This window comes from Anneissia japonica, unplaced genomic scaffold (genome assembly GCF_011630105.1).
Source record: "Anneissia japonica isolate Jap-2015-1 unplaced genomic scaffold, ASM1163010v1 scaffold13852_len218977_cov144, whole genome shotgun sequence".
Lineage (NCBI taxonomy): Eukaryota > Metazoa > Echinodermata > Crinoidea > Comatulida > Comatulidae > Anneissia > Anneissia japonica.
Window position 1 is genome coordinate 108,877 of NW_022738677.1, and position 14,858 is coordinate 123,734.

The 14,858-nt window shown below is 35.6% G+C and overlaps 1 protein-coding gene across 4 annotated transcripts in view; it reads left to right on the forward strand.

The window, feature by feature from the left end:
- Nucleotides 1-14,507, forward strand: part of LOC117117685 (rhodopsin-like) — a 23,170-nt gene extending 8,663 nt beyond the window's left edge. For 3 of the 4 annotated variants that reach the window (XM_033262074.1, XM_033262071.1, XM_033262073.1), the window contains one exon: nucleotides 10,579-14,507. In XM_033262074.1, the coding sequence (XP_033117965.1) occupies nucleotides 10,595-11,650 (1,056 nt within the window). In that variant the 5' untranslated portion in view covers nucleotides 10,579-10,594 and the 3' untranslated portion in view covers nucleotides 11,651-14,507. The remainder of the gene's footprint in view (nucleotides 1-10,578) is intronic. The other variant, XM_033262072.1, reaches the window with a different exon arrangement.
- The last annotated feature ends 351 nt before the right edge of the window (nucleotides 14,508-14,858 follow it).

The window sequence follows — 14,858 nt, forward strand, 5'->3', positions numbered from 1 at the left end:
TATAATACGCTACAACCAACCATACAAATTTGTCTCGGTTCTTTTTGTTATTGATTGTCTTAAGTGAGTATAGTAGGCTATGATACAACTTCCAAAGTGCTATCTTTTCCCAACTCAAAAAATTACGTCTTTAAAATATACATTATTTTTTAAATGTATCCATGGCCTTTAAAATCAATTAAATAACAATTGTAAATGCTTAGAATGCTGGACCCCCACCGGGGTTTTGGCCCTGGACCCCTCAGAGGCCCTTGGCGGCCCCCTGGCCCCAGCCAATGGTGCTCGCAAGTGCCCTTTCAGTATCAACAAGTATCCCCCTACCAAAATCCTGGCTACGGGCTTGCGAAGAGACACCTCTGGAGAAGCAAGTTATTGTACGAGCTAGTTTCATTTCATTTTCATTTCATTTATTTATTAGACACAAAGGTCCTGGGACTTCTAAAGAAGCAATAGCCTCTGTGACTCAATGAGTCAGAAGTCCCAGCAAAACACCAAAAACATCAAAAATATTTACAGTATATTAAGTTAAAATTTGTAAAAAGTAATAAAAAAATATAAAAATTATATCTACATCTGAATGCTAAAAAGATACGATTTGAACCTCTTTAAAAGTTCACTTTAAGTGCTTTCAGACTTTGATATAAAAGCTATATAAATCTACTACTTCTTGAGTCAAACCGGTTTGGATGTCCTGTACGGTCATACTCCTTATTCGAATAAACGCCCCACTTTGAATAACCGCCCCTCGCAATCCTCATTTGGAATAAACTCCTCCCGCCCAAAGGGCGTTTATTTTTTTTTTCTTGAATAAATGCGCGCCACCCACCCGCACACCCCCCTATAAATGACAATTATACAAATCTAATGGAAGCAACATTATTCTAAACACATTCTATTAATGTGCTACCCAGTAGAATTGCATTTTTCTAACCTGGTTGGGATCAATAATTCTTAATGATCACGCAATAACACACACAAACTAATTATGTGTTGTTCCACATTAACAGAGTGAAATTAGGGCACGTTTATTTGAGCATGTGTATCCATTTTACACCACAGAGATATACGCCTTCCTTTGCGAGAGCAGCTTAGCTCAGTCGGCTAATCTGGTGGTAGTCAGTGTGTGTGCGCTGAACCGTGGAGATCTCTAGGTCCCCGGTTCAATTCCCATCGCTGCCTCTCCTTGTGTTTCAGCTAGAGGGCTGAAATACAAGTTACAATAGCGCACCGTCTTTCGGATGAGACGTTTAAGCCGATGGCCCATGTGTACGTTAAAGAACGCAATACACTCTTCGGAAAAGCGTAGGGGATTATCTCCCGGTGTACTGCCCAATCACCACCACAAGAATCCCACTGGAAATATGTCTTCTTTCGTGGGCTATCCTTAGTGTTTACACAGAATAAATTCAATCAATCAATCAATCTATCTATCTATCAATCTAATGAACATCTTCTCAACAATAAACGCCCCGGGGGCGTTTATTTACGGTAATTAAAAAGTGAAAGTAAAATCATATGAATTTAAATTATTTCGTATACTGTTATTTCATTCAATCTTCGGAAGTTTCTTATATAACTTGCTCGTTTGATTTCAATACTCGAATGTTAGAGAAATAACATGCTATTTCCCTCCCTTCCTAATGGGAGAGTAATTGTATCACAATAATAAATCGATATTATGTGTAGATCGAGTCGAGGGCTGATAGTGAGATTTATATCATATTTTTAGCTCCGATGAGGAGCTCAGAAACACTCGGCTGATCGATTAATAGATCTTTTTTGTTAATAAATCTTTTTTGTATGGGCGGCCGTTAGGGTCAATATCCTCCACTGCTCGATTTCCGATGAGGAGCTAGCCTGTAGTTTGAGATGATCAACATCAATGTCAGTATCAGTGGCAATATCAGTATATCAGTATATCGGTATCAATATCAGTATATCAGTATCAATATCAGTGAATATCAGTATATCAGTAGGCCTATCAATATCAGTGAATATCAATATATCAGTAGGCCTATCAATATCAGTGAATATCAATATATCAGTAGGCCTATCAATATCAGTGAATATCAGTATATCAGTATCAATATCATTCAAATCTGAAATACGATAATGAAAATATTATAGTCAATGAATAACATTCCAATATTTCAGTCAAACTGTATTTATAACCTTTCATAACATTATAATCACATTATCACTTAATATTTGTTCATAGTATAGTTATAAACTCACTGTTCGTCAGGCAAATCTCTATACTGTAGGTTGTACACTTTCGACCAATCAATCATAAATACACTCATTAACTGCAACAAAATTATATATTATATCAATCAATCTATAATATATCAACCCTTTGATCACTAACTCAATAAAGCATTACATAAACAACTGTAATTCACTAAATATCGTTAACAAGCTCCAATGTATCCTTCAACAAGTCTTATTCAAGACTACGGAGACAACTAATGAATATTCATGAGCTGCCGACTCAAACAGCGAGGGAGTTATGCAGACAATGTGTTGGGCGTTCTAACAGGCATCGTATCACATATGACTTTATCTCTGTACTATGATATGACATTTGCATCTCCAATATGGAATAAACAACAATTAGGTTACTAAACTCTGCTAATAACATTAGAACATGCCTTTCTTTGATTAACAAAATCTTTAACAACAACTAGGCCTAGGCCTTCTATTATTATTATTATCTCCACCATTTCTACGTGCGAGGATGTGACTGTTATTACAGAACAACGCTACAGAAATGATTTCGAAATGATTCTACGTACTTACATAAATCACACAGGTTAGCATTTAACATTAAACTACTTAACTTTTTGTTTTTGGCATTGTTTTATTCATAGCTTTGAACAAGCAAAAATGGAAACCTACAAAAGCATCTTGAAGATAGAGTTTATAAACACGGTGGACCTGGTTTCACTTTGGGGGAGGGGTGTCAAATTTTCGTTTATAAAAACTCCAAAAAGAAAAGGGGCTCCTCCCCTGGGAAAATGTTGATTCCTAGATGGCGGAAAATGAGCTTTCCAGACTTCTGAGGTGTCTTTTTAATGACTAAGTTCTTCAAAATTCAAAGTTTTTCCCCTCTTGAAAACGGTCAGTTAAACCAAACTTTCTCACTTTTATTACAGTAAATAGGCCTATTTATGTATGTATATGTACATAAAAAAATTGAGTCCATACGTATTCTTCTTTTCATGAACCGATAAACCCCAAAGAGGAAGGCGGGTCCAGGGGTCGTCCCCGGGAAAATTTTGAAAATTTCGATCCCTAGATGGCAGAAAAATAGCTTTCCCGACTTCTGAGCTGTCTTTTAATGACTCAAAATTTTTGAAATTTTAAGGTTTTCGCCTCTTGAAAATAGTCAGGTAAACTTTCTCATTCTTATTACAGTAAATACTAATAGGCCTACTATGTGTGTATATGAAGTACATCGCGGCCATATTATTCTTTTTCCATGAATCAATGAATCACAAAGCAGGGCCGTACTAGCCACCGGTACCGTTGGTAAGTGATTAGGAAAAAGGGGTTAAATTTCACCTGTATGTTTAGACTCAACCTACTCTCTCTTTGACAAAACTCAGGAACCGTTAATGATAGTTTACATTATTTTCTTCTCTTTAGTGTAACATTTATAGTGACTGATTAAGAAACTAGGATGCATTTTTCTTCAGTTGAAATTTAGTATATTTATTCCTGATAGTTCTAGTATGCAACATTATTTTCTATAAAAATGAATGATTAAGAAACTAGGATGCATTTTTCTTCAGTTGAAATTTAATATATTTATTCCTGATAGTTCTAGTATGCAACGTTATTTTCTATAAACATAAATCTACTGTAAATGTACCTTTTTTGAAGCTCTTCTGTTAAATAACAGACTTTGAGTTGTGCGAAGCACAACTCAAAGTCAAAAGTGGAACGTGAAATTTTGGATATAGTTTTGTAGTCAGATTTTCGAGAAAAATTTCAGCTACCCGTATTTCTCGACATGATGTGCCATCCTTCCCAGGTTTTCATGTAACATATTGTTGGCTAGCCAACTTATGCTACCCGCCTTCCCCCCCCCCCCCCTCCGCCCACAGGCTACAGTACAGACGTATGCTAGGCAACAAGAACGTGATATTGAACCTTCCTTCCCAGTGTTTATATAACAATTGCATATTGTTAGCTAACCAGCTGCGTGTATTCCTTTGTAAAAATGAGTACCGCGGCGTACTCATTTTTACAAAGCATTTGCATCCCCTCTTGAAAAGAGGGAACTTCGTAATAGTTGTCACCATATCTTCGCTAATTAATCACCGTAATTTAGCTTACACTTATGCATGGAGGGAGCACTTAAAATGTACAATAATCATTTTACTACACGACAAACCCCGAAATTTATTCACGCATTACATAAATAGATTCATTTTGCTGTACTCCAACATCACAACATCATTGGCGCATGGTAACAACCAACTGACTGCAGACCATTTCCGGTCACTCATTATACTCTCCATAAGGCAGCACCCCTAGTTCCGTCACCTGTGGATCTCTAAATTTACTGTAATATAATTTTTGGTCCGGACGATGTCCACTTGAAATGGGTTCTATTGCGTCTTCTAAATTACTCTATTGGTTTGTAGAATCTATCTAAGTGTAAATACAAGATCACAGTTAATTATTGTAATTGTGATCATCTCGTATCATTCACTGTGCTCTCGATTATAAGCGATCTGCCTTCAGGCAAGTTCCTGTCACAACGCGTTGTTTTAAAATATCGGACGCAATTCATTATCCATTTCCGGTCACTCATTATACTCTCCATAAGGCAGCACCCCTATAGTTCCGTCACCTCTGGATCTCTAGATTTACTGTAATATAATTTCTGGTCCAGACGATGTCCATTTGAAATGGGTTCTACTGTGTCTTCTAATTTACTCTATTGGTTTGTAGAATCTATTGAAGTGTAAATACAAGATCACAGTTAATTATTGTAATTGTGATCATCTCGTATCATTCACTGTGCTCTCGATTATAAGCGATCTCCCTTCAGGCAAGTTTCTGTCACAACGCGTTGTTTAAAATATAGGACGCAATTCATTATGGAACTCTACAATGACGAAATTTATAAATAAATTCGGAAAATTATAGAAATATGATCCTCTGACAAAAATAAGTCCTGAAAAATAATACAGGTCCTTCTCCAACTAAAGATCACTTTTAGGGTTGGGGTTTTCATGAAGTTTTTTTTTTAATTTTAACGAAAATTTGGTACAACCTAGAAGGGCAGATAGCCACATAGACGTCATGAGATTGACTAATAATAGCCTCCCCCTTTATAAACTAATCTTAAGGCATAATCAACATAAATAATTACAGCAAAATGCAAACAAGGCAGCAAAAGATTTAACTTTTAAAGTACTCAATTAAATTTTGTTGAAATGTAAATATGTTTTCCACCTTCTTTCTTTCTTTTTTTCTTTTATTGTTTATCCTGGGGACTGCTCAGGGATAAAAACCCATGACCTCCGCAGATTCCAGCAAAGAAAATAACAAACTGAGAAACACACAAAAAAAAAAACACTGAAAAACACAAATAGCTGTACTACTTTTTTTTTTTTTAGGAAAAAAAAATTTTAAATACCGTATTTAAAAACATTGTTCTTTAAAGAAAGCTAGATCTGTTCTGGCTTGACACCAAATTTAAAGACACCAGTGTTAGTTTCACGTTTTAGTGAAACATCAAGAGAATTCCACAACTTTACCGCAGAGCATCTGACCATTTTTACCCACTTCCACGTCATATTTATATATATAGAGGTTGTTGATACTCCTGACACCATCTCGGGATACAACATCGCTCCTTTTAGTTATAAGATCTTGGTCTGGTGCAGGAGCATGACCATGAAAGCATCTGTGGGTAAATATTAGAAGAAAGAGAGACCAGCAAGATTTAAGATTCAGCCAGTTCATGCCTCTAATAGCATCGGTAATAGAAGCTCTGTGGTCAAGATTGTTAATGAATCTAATTCCCCTGTTAAACACCATGTGAACTGAATGAGGATGACGAGCGATACGTTCTGGACTAGACTATAACTGCGATATTATTCAGGATAATATGGTCTAACCGATCCATTGAACAACATGATTTTAAGTTCCCTAGGGATATATGGCCCAATATGATCTAATAATCTCAGGGCACTACGTGCCTTGGATACAATATGGACAGTATGGTTTTCAAAGGTCAATTTGCTGTCCAGGACCACACCAACGAGACTAAGACTAAGATGGTTAGAAGTAGCCAAGATTTTTGGTAAGGGTCTGGACAACATCGGCGGGAGATCTACCTGTAATGTAAATGGTGGTGTCAACTGCAAATTGAAGCAGAGAACAGGATTTGAGAATGGTAGGTTTGTCATATAAGTAAATTGAAAATAAAATAGGTCCAATGAGTGACCCTTGTGGAACGTGTCTTTTGACTGGCCGCCAATCAGAATATACATTGCCTATTCTAACACACTGAGTTCTATTGGAGAGGTAGCTCGTTAACCAAAGTATGGATTGACCACCAAATCCAACAGACTTTAACTTGTGTATAAGGAGGGCATGATTTATAGTGTCGAAGGCACGAGAGTAGTCAATCATTACAGATCCCATAATCTTATTTTCTTCAATAGCTAATCTAGCATTGTCCACAAATTTAGTCAAAATGTTTTCGACTCCATGCCCTTTACGAAACCCAATTGGCCTGGTGGGAGAACTTTATGATCATTGAGAAAAGTTAAAGTTTGTTCATACACTTCTCTCTCCATAACTTTAGCTATTACAGGGACAAGGGAAATAGGACGGAAATCACACGGATCCCTACTTTTACCCCGCTTGTGCACGGGAATGAGTACAGAGGCCTTCTAATCAATAGGAGTTACACCTTTTTGGAAACAAAAAATTTGGTAATATGAGGGGCAACCATAGGGGCTGCCAAGCAAATAACGGAGGGATAAAATGATGATTTAAAGGACTGAACAGAATCAGAATGATTCATGCACGTTTTGGAGGATATAACAGCTTTGGTGTCTATTACTTTAATAATAATATAAATAAAGACATTTGCTAATATGGTCTAATACGGTCAATTGGAGGCACTAGACTACAACAATTCCCTTAAACCGAGTCAATAAAATGACTAAATAGCGAAAAAGATAACATTAGGGGATGTTTGGTACAGAATTATTCCTCCTCCTCACTTATATCTTGAAAGGCATAATTCTCCGATGTTTAATTTCTGCTGACTCTAGCAGCATAATTGCTAATTTAAAATCTGCAATTAACTATGAAATGTTAGAGTATTGAATTGCTCATTTTTATCTAATCATAGAAGACAAATTCTAGTTGTGAAGTTATGTCCACTTTGTATGTAAAACACTGGGATTTCCCCGAAAATGGCTGTAATATGATGACATTTGCATACGAAAATGTGAAATTTACCACTCATCACAAGGATATTTCCAGAAAAATCAGTACATGTAAACTTAATTTATTTTTCCCGTTAAATATTTTAATCTCGCTTTATAATACTTTAGCTCTTCCTTATCTTCAGTATTGTAATTTAATTTGGGCGTCCGACTACCGTAAAATCTGGAAAAGCTACATTGCTACGTGCTGCCAGAATAATTACTTATTCTCATTACAGAGAAACGTCTGATTTAAGATTTAAATACTCAATATGTACGATCTTCATAAAATGAAAATAGCAGATTGTATGTATAAATTTATTCATAAGAAACTTCCATTATCAATGCTTGTTATGTTGAATTATTATGAGAATAGTAAGGCCAACTGTTTCAACTTAAGAAAACTATAGTCAAATGTTTACTGCTGCAGGTCGAATTTTGTGGAATGATGATGATGATGATGATGATTATAATAATAATAATAATAATAATAATAATAATAATAATAATTATTATTATTATTATTATTATTATTATTATTATCACCATCAAGGATCCCTATGAAACAAGGCTCGCCTTCTAATTGTAATTCAATTGATTTTTCCCTTTTTAATACAATTGTTTGAACGAATGTTACGTACCATTGTTAAATATAGTGAAGTTGAAGGACATCATCATGTTCATATATTATGGACAAATCATAATTTTCAGTTAAAAAAAACTTAATATTGTTGAAAATGTAATGACACAGAACAATTCCTTCGGCGATATGCTATTTATGTTCTGCTGCAGGTCGAAGGTTGTGGAATGATGATGATGATTATAATAATAATAATAATAATAATAATAATAATAATAATAATAATAATAATAATTATTATTATTATTATTATCACCATCAAGGATCCCTATGAAACAAAGCTCGCCTTCTAATTGTAATTCAATTGATTTTTCCCTTTTTAATACAATTGTTTGAACGAATGTTACGTACCATTGTTAAATATAGTGAAGGACATCATCATGTTCATATATTATGGACAAATCGTAATGTTCAGTTAAAAAAAACTTAATATTGTTGAAAATGTAATGACACAGAACAATTCCTTCGGCGATATGCTATTTATGTTCAGTTTTAATCTCTGTTATTGACTCCCAGAAAATATTTCTCATGTCATGAATTTAACAATGTTGCTCTCAGTTTGATCTTCTTTACGTAATTAATATATTGCTGCAATGATTGTGAGGCGTTACAACTCTCACAGGTTGGAATCTCGTCAGAGGCATTTTATTACACAGTTTATTTATTTATAGGACAACATTCATTTAGAGCTGCTACACGATGTATTACCATGTCCTTTGTTCGAACACTGTACTTACCTTTCTTTGATGATTTATATATAATTTAACAGTGTTAACTGCTATCTTGATTTATATATATATATATAATATATATATATATATAATAATAATAATAATTACCGGGTAATATGCAAGGTATTATTAAAGATTGCCTTGCGAGGCATCAATTAGATTTCTAGGCTGTGGATTAGTATTTGCTGTAACAGTTTAGTTGAAACTACAAAATTAGCTTAGATATAGGCCTGGACAATTTTTGGAACGTAATGTTAGTACAGTGAACTTTCTAGGACACTTTTCAAATGTGAAAATGACAAGCCTTACTTTTTGTTGGCAAAGTGAAATATTATAGATTTCTTTAAAATGTAGAAGCGTTGACGCATCGATTGTGGATTCCCAACATTGATGTCAGGGGCTCGAAACTCTCGCTGTGCAAGTCGCTTCTGTCTTAGGGCAAGGCACTTTATCTACGTTTGCCTATCTCTCTACCCAGGAGTATAAATGGGTACCTGGTTGTTGTGGCATTGAATGTACTAGTTTCCTGCGCTAAATAAGTAGCACACGACTAGGTATAGGAGCAGAAAACATCATCATCATCATCATCATCATCATCATCATCATCATCATCATCATCATCATCATCATTATTATTATTATTATTATTATTATTATTGTTATTGATATTGTTATTTTTATTGTTATTTTTATTGTTACTGTTACTGTTGCTGTTGCTGTTGCTGTTGTTGTTGTTGTTGTCGTTATTAAATTAATTGAGAGCAGAATCTTACTTCAAACTTTTTATAGTTTCATTTTCTATTTAGTGTTCAAAATCTGTAAACAAATAAGGATCAGGAGGTGACTTGCTAACTATTACTAGCCCAATTAACGTTGCTTAGACACCGTAATGGTTTTCTGTTTAAATGTCTTAACCTTTGAGTTACTGTCCGTGATATGAGCAAAGAATACGTGCATCTCACAATATTTTATTGTTGTACCATTAAGAACTTCTTGGGGTGCTAAGACCCCTCTCGCCAACCAATAACAAAGTGCTTCCTACGGGCCTGAAACATAATGTATCACATCAGGTTTTTGGCAGACCCAACTGAAAGTGTTCGCTCAAATAAACAATACATTAAAATGTATAGTTATACTGCAATAAATGATGTTAATGACTATATACATATATCACATAAAAAAAATGCACAACAGAAACTGATAGGCCTATATTGTGTATACAATGTTCTATATTGAACAGGCCTATACTGAGTTTTAATAGGACGGTGTTGTTAGTAATAATGAAGATTTAATTAGAAAGAGCGCAAGATGTGTGACTACCGATTTTGAGATTATTCTGCGCGGTAAGTTGCGCCTACATCTTTTAGTAGCAGTGCGCTTCCGGCCACACTTGTGTGCCAATTATTGCCAAACAATTCCTCCATCTTTCTTTTGGAACATTTTACCGCATGGACACAAAAAGTGGTTTATTAAGAATCAATAACAATATACAGTAACTGTACATCCATTCTAAAACACTTGAAATAAAACAATCTTATATTTACTACGGAATATCATTTCGTAATTTCCTTTTTAATACATAGCCTATATTTAAAGACAACTTTAGTGTCGGTCGGATCCTAATTAGAGACCAAAGCAGTTAAAGACCACTGAAACCCTCGTCCCAAAAGTGATCCTTAGGCCGAATTGTAGGGACACTTGTATTTTCTTACTTTTGAGTTATATTTTTTTTTTTGGTTTTTTTCAGATTGCTTGAAAATAAAATGATCATGAACCAAACCGATGAGACGGTATCGACTGACATGGTCACATCCTTTAATGGCAATAGCTGCGAAGAAGTTGAAGTGAAACCCGTTGATTTCACAAATCCATACATAAGTATTCTTCTAGTATTCGGTTTAATCGGTTCAGTAGGAAACGCAGTCGTCGTCGTAGTTATTATGCGCTCCAAGTCTCTTCGTTCAAAGTTAACTTATCAGTTAGTGTGCAATCTAGCTTGTTCGGACTTCGTAGCATCAGTCTTTATGATCCCGCGGCCGGATATCGCTTACGACCAAAGCATCGTAATGAAGATCGTCTGCCGGGTGTACGGCTCTGATTTCCCGCTGTGGATGAGTTTTGTAGTGTCTGTGATGGCAATGCTAATGATCGCACTGGATCGATACTGGGCAATAGTATCCCCTCTTAAATACCAAACCATCACCTTATCTGGAAAGACCTTCCTACTCATAGTCTTTCCATGGGTCGCTGGATTCGTAATACAGGGTTTCTGCATCATTGTCAGAGACGTCGACGAATGTGGAAAGTGTAGAAACTTTTACAACTGGGAATACGCGCTTCCTATGGTTGGAAGTACTGTTTTCATTTTTTCATACCTGATTCCGATTATATGTATGATGTTTCTGTATTACAAGATTATTCAAAGTATGTCGACAATGGCGAAAAATATGGCCGATTATCAACAAGACAAAGCTGCTAAGACTTTGGCAAAAACTAAAACAAAAATGGTGTGGGTGTTTTTTGCCTTGACGGTTTTCTTCACAGTAACATGGGGGCCTGACCAGTTTCTTTATCTCTCCTACACAATGGGTGCATCGGTGTACAAAGGTACGGTTTACAATAAACTGATCGTACTTATTGCATTTTCAAACAGCATTATCAATCCATACGTCTATGCCTTCACTCAAAATACAGTCAGAAGAAAGTTAGGTCTGGACCGCAAGAAGAAACGAAAACAGGCAGCGTTCTCAATTGATAAGAGTACGAACAGCACGACTGAGAGCTCCAGAACTTCGAATACATCGCTTAGCACAATATAGTTCACAGTACCTAGTTTCAGTTAGATTAGTAGATCTATCTGGTTTAATCTAGTTCGATCTAAATGTTAATTATGTAAGCTTTATATCTGACAAAATCCCACAGTATTAAAATCTTCAAAATCCAAATGGCCGAAAAGGCTATTCTTTTTACTTTTTGCGAAGTTATTAGTTGTATACGCACTAACATGAAGTGTGCATTATATAAAGTTTGGTCTTAAGACTTATGCAATTTTAGTCAAAATCTAAAGACACTATGGAAAATAGAACCCGAAGGAGCCATAATTTCCTGGAAAAAAGCCTGATTCCCGGCAAAGCTGAAAGCTATTTTGAAGAAACATGTCTGTCAAATACATAATTAAACTTGATTTATTGCTTTTAAATTTGTGGTATTAATTATATCCTGTCGATCCCTGGATCCCTTATACTTGTTTGAGTTACAACTACAGTTATGTTAGTAAAGATGAATGTAGAAGACTTAAACAAACTTTTTTAAAAAGCAGGAAAGCTGATGCTGATCTTAATTTTTTAGACGAAGAAATATAGCTTCAAATGTTTGTTTTTTCTATAGTGTCCAAAACACCTTGAAAATAATTATTTTAAAGTCAATCACGTTGTTTTATACGTATATATTCTTTTAATCTGGCTGCGACGCCATGACTTTGCCATATGCATAGATTCTAGGCATCTGATTGGTCGAAAGTGCGGGAGTAAACCACACCCCGCGCTCCATCTCGCAGACGCGTTGCTACTGCGGACACCGCGAGCACGACACGGTGCTACCATGCCAAAAAGGCCTGTATGTATTGTTGGAGGCTTGCAAAGTAGGCCTACTGTATTAGTACAAAGAGTATAAATAGAACAAGAGAGCCAACAACGCTCATTGAGAACGTAAAAAAACGATACGCCCTACGCAGCTAGTGTAGGACGCCAACTAACGCTTGTATGTTTTTTATTACCCAGTACTACCATTATAGCCCTCTTGGATACTCGGTCACTGATTTCGAGTCTTTCCTATCTAGGCTTTGTCCTATCTCTTGGGCTTGATTATACCCCATGACCCGTACTGTGGCCTGGCCTATGTACATACACCTTCGATAGTTGTAATTATGCCACTAAATCATTCAATATTTGTAAACTGCTGTACTTTTCTCTCAATATTTATTTTAATTCGTTCATTGTTTAGTAGTGTATCAAACATAGCATGTTCGTTCAGTAGGCCTAATACAAAATAGTTCAGTAATTGAGCAAAGAAAGTACTGCACAGAAACACCAATCGTAAAAATTATTGTTGTATATATTTAATAAAATAATAAATTATTGTTTGTGTAATGACAGACACTGTAAAATTGTAATTTCACTGTAATCACCGTCAAAATGTGTCATTACGTGATCATAAAGACATATTGGTCCCAACTAGGTTAGAAAAAATGTAATTCTAATTGAGTAGAACGTTAAAATAAATGTATGAATGATGTTACTTCCATTAGATTTGTTCATAGTAATTGAGGGGGTGTTTATTTGAGGAAATCTAAACGCCTCGACAGGGCGTTTATTCATTTGAAGGAGGCGTTTATTTCAAATGAGGCTCTAAAGGGGTGTTTATTCGAGGGGGCGTTTATTCAAAGCGGGGCGTTTATTCGAATAAATATGGTATATATCATATTTGTTCATTTTTTTTGCAATGGAAATATATATTTGTAATAAGAATATCTTCTTGAGGTAACGGACAAAAAATGAAGGCGATACCGTCCTTCTCATGAGGTTTGTTCCTTAAACTAGCACTCACTGATAAATTGAATTCTCGGGTCCAGTGCTACCACCAAATCAAGACCACCCGAGTATCAATTAGAGGGTTAGCTTTGTGTTTAAAAAAATAAAGATTGATAGTTAATTTAGAATTTTCAGGGGTCTTAGAATTAGAGAGGTTTCAATTTGGAGCTGAATTGTAAACTTTGTCCATGTTTCGTTATTCAATTGTTCATTTTTAAGTACCGTAATTATATTTGACTGCTTACACACACCCTTAAAGCTACCATGTGTATCCACATTTACAAATACAAACTTTTGTATAACTTATATATTACTTTTGTAACTATATTGTAATATCAAAGATTATTGATAAATTTAAATGCTTCCGTAATCGACCTCTCCGTTAAGCCCCTTGGATATTGTTGGTAAGGTCAAAATAAAACAATAGGCTCTATAGAGTTGTCACCAGCTTAAGAAAACAATAACGAAAACGGCATCACATTTTTAGACAACCCAGGGGCGGATCAAGAATTTTTCAAACAGGGGTGTGGGGGCACAACAGTTTTCAGAATAGACTCTGATAAGTGAGTAACACATAACACTGATATGCATTTGAAATTTTAAAAATTTAGTATCAAAATGGGGGGTGGGACACGTGCCCCTTCACCCCTTACTGGATCCGCCCCTGTACCCTTTCCCTAATAGCATATCTGTCACGATTCATGTCTGTTGCATGAACCAAGGATCATATTCAGCTCGTACAGCATATTGTCACGAATGTTTTAGGCACGAATGACGATAATGATAAATGACGTCTTGATATTCGTTATCGTGGGACAATACGTGTGTTTGTAGGACGCGCGCGTATTCCTAACCATGTCCCGATTGGTCAATTTATAAGTTTGCTTGACACTCCATTAACGTTTATTGTCTTTTCAGGTAATCCCATCACAAAAAACTGAATTGATTCGTCATTAATGGACCTTTCCGCTAATCTCCGCCCCTTGGATATTGTTGCTAAGGTCCCGCAAAACAATAGCGTAAAAATGTACGTAAACGTAAACGTGCGTTTTTGGGACAACAGTGTATTTGTAGGACACGCACGTATTCCTGGTCAGTTTGATTGACCATTCAGAACGATCCATTATGGCATACAGTAGTGTTACGTCACGATACCGCGTGATACTACTCTCTGTTGACAACAGAGAGCGTCACCTGGCGTCGTGACGACACGACTGTGGTACTCTATAGGCTACGTATTGTATAATTGTCTATAGAAACTCATATTTCATGAGAGTTTATGTGTTGCTATAATTCTGTGTTGAATTCTGTATTAAACATATTGAACCAAAACTGTGTCCCTTTTACACAATTAAACGTCATTTATCCCATCCAGTTTTTAGTGTTTTGTTTGATCTCTCCTTTTCTTGTAATTTTTCATACATATATTAGGTGTCTC